The sequence below is a fragment of the Poecile atricapillus genome, chromosome 1 (assembly GCF_030490865.1).
Source record: "Poecile atricapillus isolate bPoeAtr1 chromosome 1, bPoeAtr1.hap1, whole genome shotgun sequence".
NCBI lineage: Eukaryota > Metazoa > Chordata > Aves > Passeriformes > Paridae > Poecile > Poecile atricapillus.
The window spans coordinates 23,944,038-23,966,359 of NC_081249.1; the positions used below are offsets into that span (position 1 = coordinate 23,944,038).

Below are 22,322 nucleotides of genomic sequence, written 5' to 3' on the forward strand. Positions count from 1 at the left end.
TTAGCAATAATCACTCTGCATAAAGTCTCTCAATACTACTGAATTTTTAGATTTGTGCACAAATAGAAACATGGAGCTCTTGATCCAGAGGCATTGGAAAAGACCATCAGCATTGTAGGGCTTTTCATAGTAGCCATCCATGCCACACAGGCCAAAGGTTATCTTCCTCTGTAGAGGACTGAATTTTTCACTTTACTCACCATGACAAGTTAGCCTTCCTAATTACATTCAGTGTATTTGGATAGTTCTTTCCATTTAATAGTTTAAGAGTGTGGCTGTTTGTTCTTTTATTGGCTGAAAATATGAAATTTTTAAGCTGGAGATATATTATTAGACTACATTTTAAAAGTACTGTCAGTTCTTAATGCTGTATGTTTCCTCAGACAATAGACTGCCGGTAAGAAATACTGAATTCAGAGACTGAGTTACCTTTTCAAAAAGTTTCCTAAAAAACCTTCACTTGTGCTACATCTCTATATTGCCTTGGTAACGGGACAGGATATTTTTAGAAATCAGATAATTAGTTTTGGTGATTTTTTGCTAACTAGTTTTTTGCTAATTAGTTTTGTTGGCTGTTCAGCCAAACTCAGGTCTCATCTTACTATTCATTGATTGGAATGAGAAATGATTTTGTAATATTTCCATATAGGCTTACAGACCTGAAGCTGATATAGTTTTTCACCTTTTAAGTTTTTGTTTCCTTTGCTGTCAGACTGGTACTTCTAGTATTCTAATGAGAATATGTGGCTCTAATCCCAACCTGAATCCTCAAAAGATAGGGAATTACTGTCCTCTCTCACCATTCCTGCAGTTTTTGTGCATTTACTTTGTGAGTATTCCTTATTGTATAGGTAATGTGGTCAGAATTCAAAATAGTTATTAATCAAAAAATTAAACCTGTTTGTTTGTTTGTTTTTTGGGTTTTTTGTGGGGTTGGTTTTTTTTGTTGTTGTTTTTTGGGGTTTTTGGCTTTTTTTTGTTGTTTTTTTTTTACTGGCTTATAAGACAGGATGTTTGAATTAGGGGACTTCGTGGGGAAGGGATGGAATATTGGAAAACCTATCAGCAAACAAACAGTAGCAGTTCATTCTTAATTGGATGAATTTGAATTTTTATTGCTATCTAATTAGGGATTAATATGACTTGTCTTTAACCTATTTATGAGTTGCATCTGAGCTCCTATAATGGCTTAAGAGAGAGTAGCTAAAAAAATGTCATATTTTGCAACAGCATATATTCCTGGGCTACAAAGCTTTATCATTATTCCTGTTGCTATCCTTTTGGATTTATAGGCTCTTCTTTTGTCTTATCAAAGTAAAAGCTGACAGCTGGGAGGTGAACCCCTCAATCACCAAAGTTTGCTGATCAGAAGAGAAATGTGGAAATTCTCATTATTAAATGAAAGCTGTGGCACTTATTCTCAATTAATATATAATAAAATAAGAATTCATAAGGTCAGATGCTATTAAATCCTGTAAAAATAGGATAATTAAGAGATCATATATGTGATTTCAACAGATTTGCCAAATCCAGATTCAGTGTTTCTGCTGAATTTACCTGCAGTGTTGGCTCAATTTCTAAAGCTCTGTGAGCAGAGAGACAGGGATCAGTTTTTACCTTATGTTAAAACCAGAAAACCTTGAGTTACATGCATTTTACACTCCTGGAAAAGTTTATCCATATATTTTACTTAATATCTTCAGAATGGTTCTCAGTGGACTATATTTTTAGATTCTAGCTTTGCTTTTTAAGTCAAGGCTGTGGCACAAACAAATTTTTTTTAAGGGTTTAAAGTTTCCAATTTGCAGCCCAAATTGTACACATAGGTAAAGTATCCTCAAATATCTTTTATCTTGGAAGAAAGAAAACAGAAAAATAGCCATGGAATTAGCAACTGTCTGCAGATGTGTTTCTTTCCAGTATTTAGTGTTTTGATATCTTATTTAAAATTATATCTAATTTAAAATAATTCTGATTTAAAATATATCTAATTTAATATATACAAAATGCCCATTAGTATAAACAGTAATTTATTATGGTTTTGGGAGTCGGTGCCATGGAATAGGAAAAGTGAGTATCAAGTATCTGCTCTTTTTCCAGCGCAGAATAATAGGGCTCAGAAACTCTCTGGGGCACAAACAGAGAATCATTATACAAGTTTAATATCTAGAATCTAATCTCTTTGCATCAGTTAATAAAATGGACCCTGGCTGACTTTTGTGTCATTCACCTCACGTGGTGCTCAAGGAAGACATGTAAAAGCCATTTCAAATATAAATTTTTAAAAGTAATTATAGTGATCAAAGACCCATGAGGTGACCTCAGCAAAGTATATGAATACATCTATTCAGGGATGTACAGGTAAAAATGAGGCAGTAAGATGCTCTATTCACTCCCTCTCAAAAATCTTATTTTGGTACCATCCTCCTCTACAAACACCCATGTCCTCTAAACTGAAATAGAAATTAAAATAATTCTTGATTTCTCTTTCTACTTTAATGTTGTTCACCAAATTGCTGAGCTATGCCCAGTTCTTCTCTCCATCTGTATTTCAGTTTCCTTGTTCAAGGAACAATTTCTGCACTACTGACTTAGAAAGGTTCATGAGGTTCACATGTCCCGTGTTTCCTGTGTCTGGGACACTGCTTAGCAGTGGGGACTGCAAGGTCCAGTTACACAGGTCCTTAAATGAGGCATCTTTGCAGTTCCCTGCCAATTTACAGGAAACACTCTGAGCTGTTGAAGCAGCTGTTATCTGAATTGATAAGCAATTTGAGCCTTTCACTTAGCAGATGAGAATGGCAGGATCTCTTTGGCAAAAATCATGTTGTTCAGAAAATTCTAGTGTTCTGTTCCTTGCATTTACTTCTGCCCCTTTTGAGTGTTTCTTGGAATTTCATGACTGTCTCTCAGGTTTCTAGGTGGTCTTTCCTGGGTTTAATTCTATTTACCATTGTAGTTTCTATCATGGAGGTCCCATCCTGTCTTCTCTTGCTGCTCAAGGAAGAGCAGAAAAAATTTCATGGTCTGAAGGAGAACCTGAAGGCTGTATGTAGTGACATTCCTTATGGTGCTGTTGCAAGAAGAGATAAGTCATTAGAATGTTATGATTACTATTTCTAATAATCTTTTAAAATTGCTTACATTTCACTAATCTAATCTTTAGTTTTGTTTAGGCTAATGCAGCCATGAGGCTTTGTAAGTAGTTATTTATCCTGTTAAGACATTGTCAGATGCTGGTTTGGAGGTACAATGTCATACCTTCTTCCTTCTCATCTTCCTCCTCCTTTCTCTGTCCTCTTTCCCTTCCTGTTTCTTCCCTATGTTCCCCTCTTTTTCTCCTTCTTTGCCCTCCTTTCATAATATAACCTAACCTCCTGTATGAGTAAGCTAAAAATATCTAAATCACCAACTGTAAGCTTTATTTAAAAAAAAAAAAAAAACTAAATAAAGAATTAACTTCCTGATGACTTTTTTGTTTTAAAGTAAGTTCAAAAGATGGCAAAACATCAATTTTAGTAGGAAATATTAGGAAGGAAGAATATGGAACACAATGATAATGGATACTTATGGTAAGCATAGCAGTGAGGGTGAAACAAGTATGTTCAAAGACTGTTCTAATTACAGGTTTTCCTCTGATTTTAGTATGAAGTTCTTAATTTATTCTTCAAGCTACACTGAACTGCAGATCCTGAATTCTGTATTTCAGGGCAGCATTCATTGATAATGAATGGTCTTTAATAATGGTCTTTACATCAAAACTTTAGTGCTTCAGAGCACTAAATAATTATTAACTATTAGAGATGATTCTGAAGAGATATCTTTTTTTTCTCAGGAAATATTATGTTAATGCTGGATATCACTGCTTTGTCAAGTAATATCTGTCCTTTTCCTACAAAGCCCTTTTTAATAGCTATTGTAACGTTTTCACCAAATTCGTGCTATTAGCTGATGATGTATTGCACAGATGTGTTTATGTTTGTAAATAATTTGCATGATTCATCACTGTATATCTAAACTCCCTTCATCCAGAAGCATTTTGTTCACTTTTTTTTCCTTTATTTTCCCTCTCCCTTTTTTCCCCTCTTGAAAGCAGGGATGTTATAATGTTTAATAATACATCATTTTTGAGTGTAAAAAGTCAGCAGAACATTTCTGAATCTCATGAGCAAGTTAGGGCATTAGTGAGAATGATGTACAGGGCAGATTGAAAAGTGATGGGTCATCATCACACTGGCCCTTTCAGCTTTATTGTCTGCTGTGCAGTATCAGTAATCTCTAAGAGCACTGCATTGATATTGCCATGATACCTTAAATCTTTGCAAGGAGAGCAAGAAGTAATCTGACTGGTGCTAAAAAAGAAGTATTTCATTAAAGTAGATGTAATGATATCAATTTATATCAAATGGCAGTCTTGCTATTCTGGAGTTGGTTGCTTGAGACCTGGAAGTGATATTTCTGATTGAGGGTAATCATTTTTGTTTGTCTTTCTTTCAGAATGAAAGCAAAGGTGAGTAAATCAAGTATCTTAAAGTCATCAGTTTTGAGGGCACTTTACATGCAAATTCATAAGCCTGGTAATGACTAGATTCCTGTGAGGAATGAAGGTCACATCCTTGAAGTTTAAAACTGTGATTTTCAAAATGTCTGTGTCCTTGGTGATTTTGGTAGTTACAATAGAATCATAGAGTGGTTTGGATTGGAAGGGACCTGAAAGATCATGTTGCTCCAAAGGACCTGCCATGGGCACCTTCCACTATACAAGGTTGCTCAGAGCCATATCCAACCTGGCCTTGGACACTTACAGGCATAGGGCACCCACAACTTCTCTGGGTAACCTGTTCCAGTGCCTTTCCAACCCCACAACAAAGAATTTCATCCTAATATCTAATTTAAACCTGCCTTCTTTCAGTTTAAAGCTATTGTCCCTTGTGCTATCATTTCCTGCCCTTGTCAAAAGTCCCTCTCTGGCTTTCCTGTAGGCCACTTTAGGTTCTGGGAGGCCGCAGTAAGGTCATTCCAAAGCCTTTTCCTCTCCAGGGTGAACAATCCCAGCTCCCTCAGCCTGTTTTCATAGAGTAGGTGTTTCAGCTCTCTGATTATCTTCATAACCCTCCTCGGGACTTGCTCCAACAGGTCAGTGTTTGTCTTGTCCTGAGGAGCCCAGAGCTGGGCACAGCAGTCCAGATGGGGAATCACAGGGGCAGGATAACCTCCCTTGACCTGCTGGTCACACTTTTTTTGATGCAGCCCAGGATACAGTTGGCTTTCTGGACTACAAACGTACATTGCCAGCTCATGTCCAGCCTCTCGATCCACCAGCATCCTGAATAAAGCACTTGGATAAAGAAGTGACATTGGTTAACCCCAGAGGGCAGCTCAACCCTGTCATGGCTACTAGCTCATTCCTTCCTTAGTGCAGTGGGAGAGGGAATTAGGAGAGAAGTCAGAAAACTCATAGGTTGAAATAAATACAATTGAATAGAGAAAACAAGAAATGAAAAATAAAGAATTCATTCTCTACTTCCCTTTGGCAGACAGGTCCAGCCACCTCCAGAAAAGTATTTCATCATGTATATTGCTGAATTGGTAAGACAAACACCATCACTCTGAGAGTCTCCTCTTTCATTTTCTACCCTCAGCTTTCATTTGTTCTTTTCTTTTTACCAATCCCTCAGATAGGGAACCCAGTTTAGGATAATTTACAGCACTCAAAGTTACTCTAAATTACTAATTCCTCATAAAACTTTACTATTAGGGGTTGATTATACTGTAGGAGGTTACCAGAACCCAGAATGCTCTGGCATTCTTCCTGACAAGCCTAGAATTGGAGTAAATCATCCCCTGGGGAATTTCTGAGATGTAACTAGGTATTTGGGACTGTCTTAGAGGCTACAGGCCATTTCAAATCTACTGATCTACTAATGAGATAGTGTAACAGGAGTTACCAGGCTCCTCATATTATGGAAAAACTAAATAGCTCTTTCCACGGAGTCTGTGTGGAGATGGACTATTCTGTTTTGCCCCCTTTGGAGTTGTTTCTTTGTATCCATTTGGCTTGTTTGCCCCTTTATCTGCATTAGGTCTTTTTTGGTATTTTCGAAACAAGAATTACACAAGATAACTTCATATGCCTGTGGTGAATTGCCTAATTAACCAGGACTTAATTTGTAGGATGTAAAGAAAAGTAGATCACCTTCAGGATGGGATTCAACTGACTTGTCTTAGGTTTATCCATTTTTGCAGGTATTTCCCAGACTCTGTGTAGATCCATTCTATGGCAAGGGAAAGAATTAATGCTTTAATTCTTAAACAGACTCTAAAAAAAATCAGAGAACATTTTGGAGTCAAGACAGATGCAGTTTTTGAAGCTATACAACGGCATCATCAATTCCTTAGCCCACAGACTTAGTATTGTAAATACAAAGTATCAGTCCTTATGCCATATCATAGAGTTTGGGGTGTGAGGATGGTAAAGCTGCTGGTGTTTCTGGGGCTTACTGAGAGTGCACAAATAACTGACTATAGGAGAAAATAGTTTCTCTTTTGGCTGGAGTTTTCAGAGGGAGGCCAGACACCTGACTTTATTTAGAAGGCATCTAGCTGTGTTTTGATGGCAAAAATAAATATCAGCATTGTTTGCTGGGCATCCTCAGAATCCTATAATACAACTCTCATTTGCTAAAGCAGTTGCAAATGTGTGAATGTGTGTAAACTATTGAACTCAGTTGTTATTCATGTCTGTCACACATTTAACAGCTCTACAATATTGACAAGAAAAGGGGTCCCTTGAGCAGGAGGATGTAATTAGGTCATTAAGTAACCAGACACAGGGAAATAAAGATGACATGGTCAGTTAAGTCTGATGGTTCCTAACTTTCAAATGTTTGGTGTGCAATCTGAATAATCTTCCAGCATTAGGTATATTACATTATTAGAACATATTATGCATTATTAGAATGCATAAAACTTAGTGAAGCTTCTTGAAGAGTCTATTGTTTTGTGCAATAGAGAATATACTAGTTTTTTGGCTGTTTCAGTGAGAATCTCAAGGTGTTGTTCTCCCTCCACTATTAGGTACATACAACTACATTAATTTCCTTAGGCAATCATAAATCTATTGGGCACACACAAGCATAATTCTGGCTGAACTGTTTCAGCAGTTCTTGTGGTTTTCTTTATTTTAATTTCAAGATCTGTGAAATTTTAAAAAAATTATTTCATTTCTAGATTTAAGTTCCACCCTTGGTATCACTGCTTTCCACTAGCACTTGACATTTTTTATCACTCAGATTTAACAAAATGTTTATTAGATCACTCAATAACCCTTACAATCCTTATAAAAATCTATGCATGTTTTCCATCTGTGAATTTTAAAGCTTGTACTATTTCTAAACATGGAGAAATGTTGTCACAAGCTACTAAAATACCCACCACAGCAGTAGATTTCATCTAAAAGCATGGATTATAAAAATAGATACAATTATATTTGTATACAAATAAGGATAATTAAAGTTCTCGACCTATATCTCACAAACTGAGTTTGATGTGCCTATAACAAGCAGCTATAAATAACTTTTTTTCAGAACCTTAAGGTTCCAACAAAAATCATTATTGAGTACTTCATAATTTGCTGACATCACATAATGACAAAGATAATGGACATAGATTTATGTGTGGCAGTAGGACATTCAATTAAATGCCTGCCATAGAAATAAACCTTTTAAAATATTATCAAGTGCTAATATTTTCACTAATCCTTACACACTGAAACTCTTCTAATGAAATGCTTTAGAATCGCTGACCTCTTAAATGAATACAAACAGTATACATTTAAAATAAATATTTTAAAGAACTAAGTATGCAACACATTATTTTATGCCAGCAGCACCATGCAGGAATTTTGAATTGTTGGATTAAGGCACAAATTGTCACATAGACTAATTTTACTGTATAATTATAGAACAATTCCTTGTTATTTAGTACTTAATTAACTATATGTGCATGATTTCAGTGCTTAGAAAAGTATTAATTGATCTTGAGTGCTGCTTTTTTATGGTCACAGGACTTGAATAGGTCATAGGACTTGTAGAGATGCAGTCCAGCTGCCTCGCACTCAAAAACAACTGTGACCCTCCTGCTGTTTCTTCTTTCTGTGGCTCTGCAGCTGTTAAATTCTTTCCACTCAACTCAGATATTCATGGCACCCTTTTTCTCCTTATTCATATCTTGATATTCTTTACAACCATTTAATTTTCAGCAGAAGAACCTGGAATGACACTTCCTAAAGCTAGATTTCCTAGCATGAGGCTGAATAATGTAGGCAGTTTATACTGGTGATATCTGAGACCAAGCACAAAATCCTATGCAAGCATGCACGTAAAATCTTTTCATGCATCTTAATCACTGGGTCTTACTTTGCTTTCTTGTTTAGACCAATGTGGCATTAGTCTAACAATATCTGTTTTAGCAGAATTACTCCAAATGAGAGCAGAATATGATCCACTTTTGGCACACGACCTTAGCATATCTTGAAAAATGATACTTTTGTACAGTTTGTCTAACCATTATACAATCCAGAGCCAGGAGAATCCCTGTTACCCAGACTGACAGTACTAACAGGGTTCACAGGCACAAGGGAAGCTCCCACAGAAGACAGCAGAAGTAGAGATGATCTCACAGAGAAGCTATTTTGCCATATGGTTTAAAAAGGTCCAAAAATCCTTCTCCATAATCCTAATAAACATTGTCTAAGCTATTAGTGAGTATTGTGGGAAGGGTTTTATATGTTCCCATTCCTCTTTGGTTGAGTACTGGTTGCACAGGAGAAAAAAAACACTAAAAAGAATGAAGAAACAAAGCATTATCTAGGTGGAACAGCAAATCTAATTTTATTTCTCTTAATATCACAATTTCCATTTGACTGTGGTTTTACTTTCTGCTTCTGCAATATACATCTGTCTCAGTATATTTCCCAATGAGCTGGGCAGTGCCTTTTTGGCAAACAGTGAGCCACTGAAGTAGCAATGGCACCAGGAGACCAAGCAGGATAGTTGTACAAGCCTGCTTCAGTGTTTCAATTGAAGGACTTTTGATTTTGATGCCCTACTATCACATTTTTATTTTGATGCACTACACACATTTTAGAGAATTTAGTGTGTCTTTAGAGAAAGGAAAGGAGCTTCTCTGGATACCAGTCCTACAACACCTTTGTGTTAAACAGAATCAAATTAGCAGGTTAACAAAGAAATTCAAATTTATTTTATAACCTGTATATTCTGTGTACAGTGAAGCATTTTATGACCCCATGTGCATGTTGGTGGGATTCCCAAGCATGAAGCGGTAATTAGCTGTGGTAAAGACCTACCTAGAAAGAGCGAAATGTAAACATTTGCTGAGGTAGAGTCAGATGTATATGTTTGTGGATATAATAGAGCTGCATGTTTGCTCAATGCTAGAGTATTTCTGAGACAATGTGTGATTTTTGCCAGTTTTAAAATAAACATGATTTACATTGCTTTATCAAGAAGAAATGTGTAATTTCTCTTTCTTTTCTTTGCCTCCTTTGGGCTCAATTCTCTATGGATATAACTTTTCTCTAGTCTCTCAGCCTTCTTTGGACTGAATTCTTCTGGGATCCTCCCTCGTGGGGAGTTGCACTTATCTTAGTCCTTATGATTCGAAGTAAACTCTCGAGCTCATTAGAATCTTGTTTCTCGTGTTTATTGAAGGATCCTTACAAAACTTAACAGGTCTCTCCAGGCTGGTTACAAGGTTAATCTTTGCAGTTTGGTACATTTCTTTCTTCTGATGGTACAAACAAGGCCTTGTGGCACACTTTGTGTCTGATACACAAAATGGCCCCGAACTACACAGTTCTTTTATCTTTATACCTATTTTTACCCAATTAACAATAGACACGTTTATTATTTTTCTTAATGACCCAATGACCCATCACCTCTGTGATGCACTGCAGCATTTTCTATCCAATCACTAACTATTACCCAAAAACCTCTAGGAGAAGAACATGAAGAAGAAAGAAGGGACAAGGGACAAGACCCTAAATCTTCCATCTTGTCTCCTGTTCTCTGAACTAACTTTTTCACCCAGTGATTTAAGAAACTTTCTAATCTACACACCTACCTTTCTTATCTAACTTTAGCATTTGTTTTCATGTATCACTATGAAAACATGCTCATGAATTTCATGTTATATGAAATTCAGTGTTTTCTTGAATCTTAGAACTAAATATTAAAAACAAGGGCACACAGTCTGTATCTCAGACTCCAACAAAATGGGAATGTCAGCTTTAAGCAAGATGGTGCAAAAGTATTGTAAATTTTTATCAAACTTTTAGCAGATGTTGAGAATTCATTTTTTTTTATTTGCATAGTTGAATCCACTAATCCCAAGTGGTGAACTATAATTTATATTCTATTCACTATTCTGCTGCCACATTGTCTGAGATGAGGAAGCCTCTACTTAATTTCAGGAAGTATATGAATAAATAATCCTGGACTAAGACACACATATCTTCATTACTTCTTTTCTTCAGAAGCTGAAATTCAGATGTCTAGAAAAGATTAAGGGTCACAAAGCCTAATGCAGGAAAACCCATAAAACTCAGGAAAAAATAATTCTTCCAATTAATTTATTTATCATCTGTCATAAGGTAGTATCTTTATCTGAGAAATTTGTGTTACTTTTTATTCAGTCTAAATTAAAACATCCCAAATGGCCACTTCTGCAAAGTTGTTTTGATCCAGTGAATGTCATAGTCACAACCCCCCCTCAAAAGTCTGTACTGAGCTCTATATTGGCCCAGTGGCTGACTCACATTTGAGTCACTGTACAAGTTTGCTCTAGGAATTTTCTGAGTATTCTTCCAATTTTATTTCTTAGTCCTAAATTTTGCTCTCTTATGGCAGTTACATATTGGCATTCTGAGTATATTTTCCTTTTTCCACAGACACATTTAAGCATACTGTATATTTCCTTATGACCCCTTGTATAGAAAGTGAATTTTTAATTGCTGAAGTAAAAAAAATCAGTATATTTTACTAGAAAAAAATCCAGAGGCATATATAAAAACAAGGTAAAACTATGATAACTGTCAGTTTGTTGTAAGATCACTTTTACCATTATTAGATTTCGAAAATTGCTGTACGTTTATTTCCTGCCTTAATTCTTATTGGTCTTCAGATTTAGTCACTTGAGACTGTGTTGCTTGATATCAATTAAGATATTAAAAAAACCCAATACTGGTATGGTAGGCAGGTACTTCGAAGTTTTGGTTCATTGCCATAAATATTTACTAATTGTTTCAGGTACATTGAACTTCATGCTCACATTTACAACATTCTGAATTTTTTCTGTAGGTCTCTGTGAAGCAGCCTTGGTGCAAAATTTTTCACAAAAAGGTGAACCTTATGGTCTTGTTATACTAAATTTTTGTAGTCCTATAAAGGAAGCCCCAAATGCAGACTGTCTGATGTAATTTGTTATTTCTAAAAGTATCTTTTTATTCTTCACATCCAAAGATTTATTCTCTCAAAAAATTTGAATACATGCTTTGGTTCTTGATATTTATGCTCTATAATAAGATATTTATGTCACATATATTGTACAGAGATTGACAGAATCACTTTTGTTTTCTTGGAAACTATAATAATCTATTTCCTCTTTTCTAATTATCTGGAATTTACCATGTTCTTCATATTTAAAAAATAATTAGGTTATTCCTTCAAGGAAAAAAGAATATAACAGAGGGAAGAGGAATTAATGAATATGTATCCTTTACGTAAAGGTAACTAATCAAAATTCCATCCTATTCTTTGCTGCTCACTGATTTTATAAGTTTTCTACTGATTTTTTTTTTTTCAGGCAATCTCCCTTCAGTGAATAGGCACTCTAGATATTTCAGCTTTCACTTGATAGACTTTTCAAATACAAACCGTACCTAACCCGTTCTTCCCACCCTCCCCAAACCCAAACAAACAAAACCAAAAATCCTGAGTTACAAGCATATAATGACAAGTTTGGCAAGCAAAGTCCATTTCTTTCACATACTTTAGATATCAACAATTAATGATTGTCGAAGAAGCAGAAAAGGAAGTCTAGAAAAGGGAAAAAAGAGAATTTACCGAGACAGCACAACCTGAACCTTTATGACGTCAATTTTTGCATGTCTTCTAGCAGAAGTATGGGACACAATTTAATTTTGATTGCTGCCTTTTATTCACTACATTTTTATTAGATCTTGTTAAGTAATACCAGTTTACCTCGGCAAAGAGAGTACATTGTAGTGAGCAAAAGAGAAAATTAAACTACAACGTAATGATTTATACTGACAAGAGTGTCACTCATTTTTCCTTACATAAGTTGTGTTTGGATATTTAAAACTTAAAAGTACATAACTTATCACTCTTTTAAAGCAGTTAAAAGACATAGAAAGTAGGAGCTTCCTTCAGGAAAGATTTGACTTGTGGTGTTAGAGACTATCCCCTTATTGAGGACATTGGATTACAGTCAGTAGCTACCTCCAACTTTATTATTTTTGGTGTTTCTTTCTTAATTAGGCCAGAGAGAGACCTGAGAATAAGAACAGCAAAACAACCAAGCAACAAAAGTAATTCTGTGGCTTCAGTTCAAAGACATCTTTTATTAAGCTATTGATTTGGAGCTGCTTGTTTTTCTGCCCTTTGTACTTGCCGTGTTTTTTCCTTTAGTGTCTTCTATCACGTTGTGCTATTGAAATTGAGTGAGTCATGTTTATTCCAATGCTTAAAGATTTGCTGTGCGTACAGAACTGGGAGTACAGCCCTGCAGCCTATTTGTGCACACTCTGTGTAAATCAAATAGTGTGCTGAGCCTTCGAATATTGCTGTGGGTTACTGTGCCATAACCTGAACTGCAGAATATTCTGTCTTGGGGAAAAACAGCCTGCTGGATCTTGTCAGCTGTGCACTTAGGGAGGTGAGGGAGAAAATTATTAGATAACATCCTTATCTGTAAAGACCCAAGAGAACTGAGTTTTCCCTATTCACAAGCTATTGGCAGCAGTATCTACTCCAAGCAAATAAAACATTTCCCTGATAGAGCACATCATTCAGAAGCAAAGGAAGAGAGGTCAGAGCACATTTCTGCAAAACCAGAGAATCCTGGCTAGTCTGTACATGCTCACAGTGTGAGTCTGTCTAGCCAGAATGTCTTTCTTATGTTTATGCCTCTGAAAATGACAAGTTAGGACAAGGAGGGTGCTAAGGGAAAAAGCTGGGGAGAATGGATCTTCTCTCATACTGATGTCGTATGGGTGGGTGTGGGAGAGACCCCCCCTTCACCCCAATAACAGAGTTCACTGTCTCAACTTGTAACTAGAAGAGGTTTTGCGTTTACTTCCTAATAAACAGTACATTAGTGTTGACGTGGCAGTGGAGTGGTGTTGATTCAAATTAATTCTTTAGATCTCCCTGTTTTGTATTTTATTTTGGATCCCTTAGTGAATGAGTTGCTCTGGCTAGCCATGAAATACTGGGGTTTCTTAGCTTCCTGGCTATGAAGGAGATTCATTTTGTCTCAGATTCACTTTGTCTAATAATAAGCTGGAGGCAAGAGCATCTTTATACTCAGTGGAAAGACATGATGGTCTTACAGTGCACAGTTTATCTGACCTATTGTAAACATCAATATTACACTAAGGAATATGACACCAGAATACTCTAGTCTACTGAATCTTAAGAAAGTCTAGACAAGTAACTTGTAAATCCAAGTTTAGCCAAAATGTATTTCACAGAATTAAAGACCTTTTTTTAGAAGGTAGCGCTGAGTGTGCTTTCTGGATTCCTTAGGATGCTCTCTAAAACCCTACAAATACATTCTGTATTATATAGGTGACCTGTCAGGTGGGAAGAAAGCTGGTACTTAACTGGGTTTGTTCATTCACTTCAGAGTAAACTAAGGCTGGAGTGCTAGGGGAAGAATTCTCTGTAAGGAAAAGTTACAAAACTCCCCAGATTGCATTTTTCCAGAAGCAAGCCCTGCTGTTGCAGGTAATTCAAGTTTATCTATGCAAGCCTGCACGGTAGTTTCAGTATTCTTATTACTAATTTCTGTGATAGAATAAATTCTGAAAAAAATAAGTTCTTTTGCTGTTCCTGAGAATGATTAAATTTAAGATTATATTAAATTATTGTGTCTACATAGAAACACAAGGTCTAGCCATAGTAAAAAGTATCTGATACCCAAAAGAGATTTTGAACTTTGATAACAATCTCACACTTACAAGTTTTTATTTCTTTCTTTATATCTTAGTTCATTGTCAATTAATAATAATAATAAAAAAGGGTTATTTTTTTTCACTCATTCAGAACTAAGTACAGAAGAAATTATGTAAGCTTACGTTTAGACCATCACTTCTGTCCAGGACAAATTCGGGCTGCCACCAACAGGAATAGTCCTCTTATTCCCATTTATTCAGGAACTTCCATTAATTCCCTGGCATTCACATGAGTATATACGTAACTGGACTGAGAGTCAAATTGGGGAACCACTGTGGCTGCAAAATAGCTGCAAACTTTGTGTTGTTCTTATTCAAGGTGAAAGTGATTGATAACAGATGATAACACATAAAGGTACTTTTTCATTCTGGGTGCTTAGCCAGTAGATTTGAACCAGTGACAGGACAAATAAGGAATCTCTCTTAGACCTCTCTTAGTTACTCTGCAGGATGAGTAGCACAGTCAGACAAGGAGGCATAAAGGTGAGCTTCCTCTGTCACCCAGAATGAAAGTCTGGGCTTCTCTTCTGAGTCCATCTGTGGCCAGTGGAGGAAGGCACCTCCAGATGGCAATGTCTTCTCATGTTATCAAAAATATCTAGAATGCATGGAACAAGTCACCCTGAGGAAATACCTGTCTTCACATACTGTTTTGAGAACAAGGTGACTTACTCAGGCTAGGAGTGCAGCTTTTCAGTGTTCAACATAGGGAAAAGCAAATCTTCCAAATGTCCTGCTGTATTTACAAAGGAAGTTTATGGCAGTTAAATTACCCTAGCATCCTCTTTCTCCACTACCATAACCCATTCTCCTTTTCTAAGACAGAACTTGCTTTAACACATAGAAAGGGATTGTGAACTCTGATTAGATTTCCAGGAAAATGTGGTGGAATTTCAGAGACTTTAAAAGCTGGAGGGAAATAGTGGATCATTTTTGTCTGGCATCCTATATAATGCAGATTGTAAGGAATGTTTGGCTTGAATTCTATCATTTTCATGTCTTTAAAGAAAACTTGAGCCAAACTTAGAACTTCAAATTTTAATTGTGTTTTTTGTCACTAGAGAAATGTTTCTTTGGGTTTCTGCTGTAAGGGAGTTTTAGGCTGACCACTTTTGCTGTTCTTCATGCATTGTGAGTCAATGCTAGGTCATCTTTGCTTCAGTCAGCAGTTGCTAAGCTTTCCAGCAGCTGTTTCTCTAACACCTCCAATTCCCATTATTTCTAGGAAAAACCTGTTGATACAACTAGAGAAACAAGGTTACTCTGGCCTTAATAGAAACACATAAAATGAATGTCTTCGTGACCATACAGCTAGTGGAATACTGGGAAAGTGCTATCCCCAGATTTCTAATGCTAAAAGTAAAGTAATGTGAGGCTAAATACAAGGATCTGTGGTAGTTTTGGATCCTTCTTACCAGCATTGCTCCAAACAGTTCCTGGGCACAATTTGGTAACTAGAACAGGCTAGCGACCAGTCAAAGAAGGTGGCTTAGGCATGGTTACACTCTGTTGGAAGGGGACAGAGTTGAATAAAACATAGCAGATTACATAATGTTAAATGCATAAACAAATCATCAGGCTAGGGCTTCGCCACATGGCTTCTATGCCAGAGAAATAGTCCCTCTCACTTTTTATTTTCTAATATAGGCTTAGCCATGGGGCTGCTACCAGAGCTAAGGAATCTAGAAATCTAGGTGAAATTTGGTCCTGTAGCAGCTTACATGCAGATGTTGCTCCAGAGTTGCCACAGCATCTGGGACAATTGAGGCACCTGGAGTCATTCTAGCACTTTAGCTTTGCCTACCATGGTGTGTGCAAGGGGTCCCAAGACAGCAGAGTTTTAGGTTGCAGCAGAGCTATAGGTTAATTAGTCTGTTAAACAAACAAATAAATAAATAAATAAAACACCAGGAAATGTAATTAGCACACAAACTTCAAAACTTTCGTTCTACTGGGACTTTAATCAAAAGTGACATATTTGCAAAGTGTATGTCTTTTTCAAAGCCTGGCTTTTTGTAATAAAAAAAACATTCTGACTCATTACATGCAGTCAGTTCTAGATAGAAAAATACCTCCAAGAAAGTACAGTAATATTATGGAGCATTAAGATGTATAAAATTCATCCATTTTTTTAGTAATAAGTTACAATACATTCAGTAATTCCACAGTTAAAATTTGAATGTTATACGTTTTTGGACTTTGTATTACTTAAGTTTCCTTCCTTGATATTTTTATCTGGTAGATCAAAGAGGCCTTTAATAGTCAGCATTTTCTGTCTTTGAAAGTACTCAATGCTATAATCAAGTCTCCTCTTGAACTTCCTTCCAATAGTGTAAACTGATCAAGTTCCTGGAAGTCCCCTTGTTGCATGACTTTCTGTTCAAAATGAAAGTTCATTTCAGACTGATGGAAATAATTTTTGTCAATGTCACTTTCTTATGAATTACTCCTTAGGAGGCATATGTATGACACATATTGAAAACATATTTTCCTCCTTTCAATGATCCAGTTCAGTCCCAATGATCTTGACTGGAGAGGCTTTTCATTCCTTTGGCATTGGTTTTCAGTGTGGCATCCAAAGAACTTACAGGAAGCAAATTTGAGTTTTAGGCATCACTTTTTATTAACCAGGGTAATGTCTAATAATATACAAGATTTAAAGTGGTTTTTGTTTTCTTCACCCTGATCAGAATCCCAAGCTTCCAGTTTGGATATCAAAGATTTGAGAGTCAAAGGAAAACTGACAATTTCTACAAAGATGTCAACCAGGCCAACATTACAGTAACTCTACTTCTGCTGGTTTTTCTAGGTATAAAGATTTGGCAGATACAGCAGCGGCAGAGAAGAAGAAATTGAGTGCCAAGGAGAGATGTCGTCTTGTTCTTCAGCAGTGTAAATTACAAGGCTGGCAGGTTTGTGATCTACAAAGCAATTAAAATATCATTCTTTAAACAAGCTAGCTGAGTCATTTCCATTGGTGCCAAGCCACCAGATCCTTTGCAGCAGTGTATTCTTTTGACATTTAATATGTGCTTAGGTAAATTACCAAACTGATTTTCAGAGTTTTATGAGTAGCTGTGATCATTGTGTCAAAAAAAATCAGTGTATTCTTGTGGGAAGAAAAAGATTCAATTAACAATGCACACTATGTAAATTTTTATACAGATTTTTGAAGGTATTTGGTATATAGACTTTAGTAGTTGAATGGTTCCTGAGTAACCCCACATATTTTATTTCTTTAAAATCCTGTGCTAAATGTCATAACAGGACAGACTAATGTCCTGTGCTCTACTGTCATAACAGGACAGACTCAAAACAGCTAATTAGGATTTTCCCACTTCCACTACTACTTAAGTAGTGCTTATGTAGGTCCCAGCGTGCTGATCCACAGAAACACCAGAGAACCTGAGGTTGCTATACATGAAGTAAAGATTTTTTTTTTAAAAAAAAGTACCAAACACTAAACAGTAAATTATCAACTTCCTATCCTGTCTCCGTATCCTATTTATATCTTATTTAATTCTCACCAGTATGCAGACTGCAAGGTGGATGTCTCCATTTGTCCATAGTACTCAGTTGTCTGTTTTGGATAGCTTTGTAATTGAGTAGGACTGATTTCTTTCATATGTGCACTTTAAAAAGAAAGATTTGTTTCCTTGCATAGTATAAAAGCTATTGAATAGAAATGAAGCTTTCTGTGGCTTCACATACAGAGCATTCCTGCAGGCAGTGAGCTTCAGATCCAGACTTCTTTTCTGGACTAGGAGGACTGAAATCTATTACACGAGAGCATCCAGACCAAGTTCAGGGAGAGCTGTGAAGTTAAGGGATTGGACAGTGGTTAGGGAAGTCCTGCAGGCTTCTCCAATTTAAAGGGTGGGGTCTTCTAATTAATGTATGACCTCTGAGTATTAAAATGCCCAGAAAAGTTTCTGCAAGCTGTTTATAAAGGCCAAAGACTAAGTCAAAACGTGTGCTATGGGTATTTCTTAGTGGCCCAGATTCCTTAGTAACAGCAGGAACAAAAGTAGGCCCTCACTCAGCTGGGAGCACACATACATGATCACCTGCACTGAGACACAAGAAATTTTTTATTTCATAAAAATACTCTTTAAAGATGTAGTTTAATCACCAAGCAAATTAGAGGGCACATATAGCCCCTCTCCCTCAATAGAAATGACAAAAAGACTGAGAAAGATAAAAATAATAAACTAGACTTTCTTTTCCTACCTTGGTTTTATGAGTTTGTTCTGATCTATGCTCTGCATCATTGCCACAAGGTTCCCTATATTAAAAAAAACAAACAATTGTTAACATCTAGAAACTGTACCTTCACTTACAAGTACCTGGAGATGAGAGAATCTCTCACCTTTGGAACTTATGTGGAGAGACTAGCTTGACATTGGACAAAAGCTGTGTAACAGTGCTCTAATCATGAAACATAGAGCAGGGTGCCTATCAAGTTTATTTCTCTGGAGAAAGAACCATTGTTACAGCACTGAAAAAAAGCAGTTGATAATCAGTGAAAGCCTAGAGCTCAAGACAAGTGATTCTGTAGTGATAGGCATTTGAATACAAACCTGAAACCTTGGAAGACAAAAATATTAAAAAGGAAATCACAAAACAGAATCCTTCCATCATGCAGAGGACTGAAGCTTGTGATCTCAGATTTTAGAAATTGTGACTCCAGAATCTCATTAACTCCAGGAGAAGTCAGATGTGCAAAACTACAGCAGTGCATTATTCCTCAGATCAGAAAGGCACAAAACTCTTCAGAGACACTGATAAGTTAAATGAAATAGGAGGGTTTGGGGGTGAGAGTTATACCATTGTCACTCAGTGACTAAGAGGCACATGGCAACAGACTAAGCTGCAAGAAACAAGGTTTGAAAAAATGGGTGACCTTCTCCATGCACCTTTTTCAAGGCATAGAGAGTTATGAAAAACAAATGGAAAGATGAAAAGCATAGAAGAAAATTTACGGAGAAAATTCACTCTAAGTCTAATTTCTTAAATGTCCGGTGAATACCAGCTTGGTACCAACTTATTTTGTATAGGTGGTACAAAACCACATACCCAATTATCAGCACTAGTGACTAATGTCTGTGTCACATAATCTCTCTGTCAATTTTCTTTTTGATTCATTTGACTAATCATGAAAGTTGAACTTTAAATAACAATCTAAATGAAGATGCTTACACAATCTGTATTTGTCATGGGTGCTCTCCTCTATGCTTTTACAGCAGAAGACTCTGAAAAAATGAAAACATTTTAAAGGTATAAAGAGGGAGGAGGAAAGGAAAGAAAGAAAAAAAAAGGATTAGGAAGCAAAGATGATATCAGCTAGCAAAGTCAGGAGAAAGGAGTCATCTGTAGTGTATTACTAAAAATCATCCAGAAAGCAGGGATTACACATATAACTGGTTTATTCAGCCACTGTTGCCAGCAGTACCTATTTAAATGAGTCACTGCTGGAATAGAAAATCTATTTGTTGCAGGAGTTCATGAATAAATCAAAAATTGTCTTCCTCAACACTGTTACATGCACTTCCCTGAAGAGCTGTGTGGCAAATTCAGGTAAAAAAATGATCCAAAAAGATAGCTAAAATATCCTCATCAAGGTGATGATATTTAGGAGAAAGCAATACAGATCTGAAATCAACCTCCTGATAATATGTCATCATCAGAAGATAAAGTTGCCAATAAGCTCAAGAGCAGAGGGGGAAACAGAAAGATCTGGACTTTTTAGCTGAGTGAATCTGAATGATACCTTATTTAACTTCCTTCTGATAATGTACTTCACTATCCCATTTTGAGAAAGGTGATATTAACCTAGAGGAGGGAAAACTGTTCTGAATTAAAATCCCTTAAAATTAGAAAAGAAAATGGTATCTTTGTAATTTTTTTTTCCTGCTTGACAGTTTTTCTTTTCCTTCTCACATAAGCTGTGATTCAAGAATGTTTTATTAACCTGCAAAACAACAAAGCTCAGACCCTGCTCACAGACATGCTCTTTCTTCTCTTGTAAATACTGCAGTCTGTTTTCAAATAGACAAAAAGTGCAGAAGATATAGTACTTGGGTCCAGTTTTGGTTTATTTTCTACTGTTTAGCAGAGCATAAGAGCAAACACTATTAGTTGGCCAATGTCTTGTGGTGGTTTCTTCAGCTTATGTGTTAGAAGCAAGTATTTATTATCATAGAATAATTAGGGTTGGAAAAGATCTCCAAGATCACTGAGTTCAGCCTTTGGCTGAACACCACCACACAGCACTAAGTGGCATGTGAAGTTGTTCCTTGAACATTGCCAGGAATGGCAATTCCTCTAGCACAGCCTGAGCCGTTTCCTCTTGACTTGTTGCCAGTAGTCTGGGGGAGAGGCTGACCCCACCTTGTTACAGCCTCCTTTCACTGTAGGTGTAGAGTGATAAGGTCCTCCCTGAGTCTCCTTTTTTCCAGGCTAAACAATGGAAGCTCCCTCAGCTGCTCCTCACAGGAGCACTCCAGATCCTTCTCCAGCTCCATTGCCCTTCTCTGGACATGCTGCAGAACCTCACTTTCTCTGTTGGGAGTAAGGGGCCCAGAACTGGACACAGAAATTGAGGTGTGGCTTCACGAGTGCTGAGTACAGGGAGATAATCACTTCACTGGCCTTGCTGGCCACACTATTCTGGATACAGGCCAGGTGCCATTGTCCTTCTTGGCCATCTGGGCGCACTGCTGGCGAATGTTCAGCCGGCTATCAAGCATCCCCAGGTCGTTTTCTGCTGGGCTGCTTTCCAGCCATTCTGACCTGAGCCTGAAAGGCTATCCAGGGTTGTTGTGGGCAAAGTGTGGCCTGACATTTGGCCTTATTGAATGGCATACCACTGGTCTTGGGCCCATTGATCCAGCCTGTCCAGATCCCTCTGCAGAGCCCTCCTGCCTCCTAGCAGATCAACTCTCCAACCCACCTTGGTGTTGTCTGCAAACTTACTGGGACAACTCAATCCAAACCATTGACAAATATATTAAACAGGACTGGCCCCAGTACTGAACACCAGAGAACCCCACTTGTGACTAGCCACCAACTGGATGTGGAACCAGCCACATTCACCACCACTCTCTGGACCCAGCCATCCAGCCAGTTTTCAACCCAACAAAAAGTACACCTGTCCAAGCCATGACCTGACAGCTTTTCCAGGAGAATGTTGTGGGAGACAGTGCCAAAGGTTTTACTGAAGTCCAGGTAGACAAACAGCCTTTCCATCATCCACTAGACAGGTCACCTGCTCATGAAACGAGATCAGGTTGGTCAGGCAGGACCTGTCTTTTCTAAATCCCTGCTGGCTGCTGATCCCCTGATTGTCCTGTAAGTGCTGCATGGTTGCACTCAAGATGATCAGTTCCATAATCTTCCCTGGCACTGAGGTCAGGCTGACATGCCTGTAGTTTGCCAAATCCTCCTTCAGGCCCTTGTTGTACATGGACATCACACTGGCCAAGCTCCCATTTTCTGGGGCCTCCCTGGTTAGCCAGAACTGATGATAAATGATGAACACCTTAGCGAACTCTTCCACCATCTCCTTCAGTACCTCCAGATGGACTCCATCCAGTGCCCTCTGAATGTCTGAGTGGGACAATAGGTCACTAACTACTTCCTCTTGGGTTACAAGGAGCCTATTCTGTTCCCTGGCCCTGTCTATCAGCTCAGGAGGCTGGTTGTCTTGAAATACCTAGCCTTTCTGTTGAAGACTGAAGCAAAGAGGTCATTAAATACGTCTGCCTTTTCTTCTTTGCATCCAAAAAAGGATGGATTTTCCTTGGGCCTGTTTTTTTCTTAATGTATTTATAGAAACTATTTTTACTGTCTTTCCCAGTGTGGCCAGACTGAGTTCTAGCTGAGCTTTTGCCTTTCTAAATCTTTTTCCTACATGATCTAGTGACATCCTTGTTCACTTCCTAAGTTGCCAGGCTCTTCTTTCAAAGGTTGTAAACTCTTTTTTCCCCCGAGTTCCAGTGAAAGCTCGCTATTCAGCCAGGCTGGTCTTCTTCCCTGCTGACTTGTC

At 37.3% G+C, this 22,322-nt stretch overlaps 1 protein-coding gene across 1 annotated transcript in view; it reads left to right on the forward strand.

The window, feature by feature from the left end:
- The window catches only part of MYO16 (myosin XVI), a 286,365-nt gene that overhangs the window by 207,488 nt on the left and 56,555 nt on the right, over positions 1 to 22,322 (forward strand). The window contains exon 28 of the mRNA XM_058859396.1: positions 17,085 to 17,187. Coding sequence (XP_058715379.1) covers positions 17,085 to 17,187 — 103 coding nt within the window. The remainder of the gene's footprint in view (positions 1 to 17,084; positions 17,188 to 22,322) is intronic.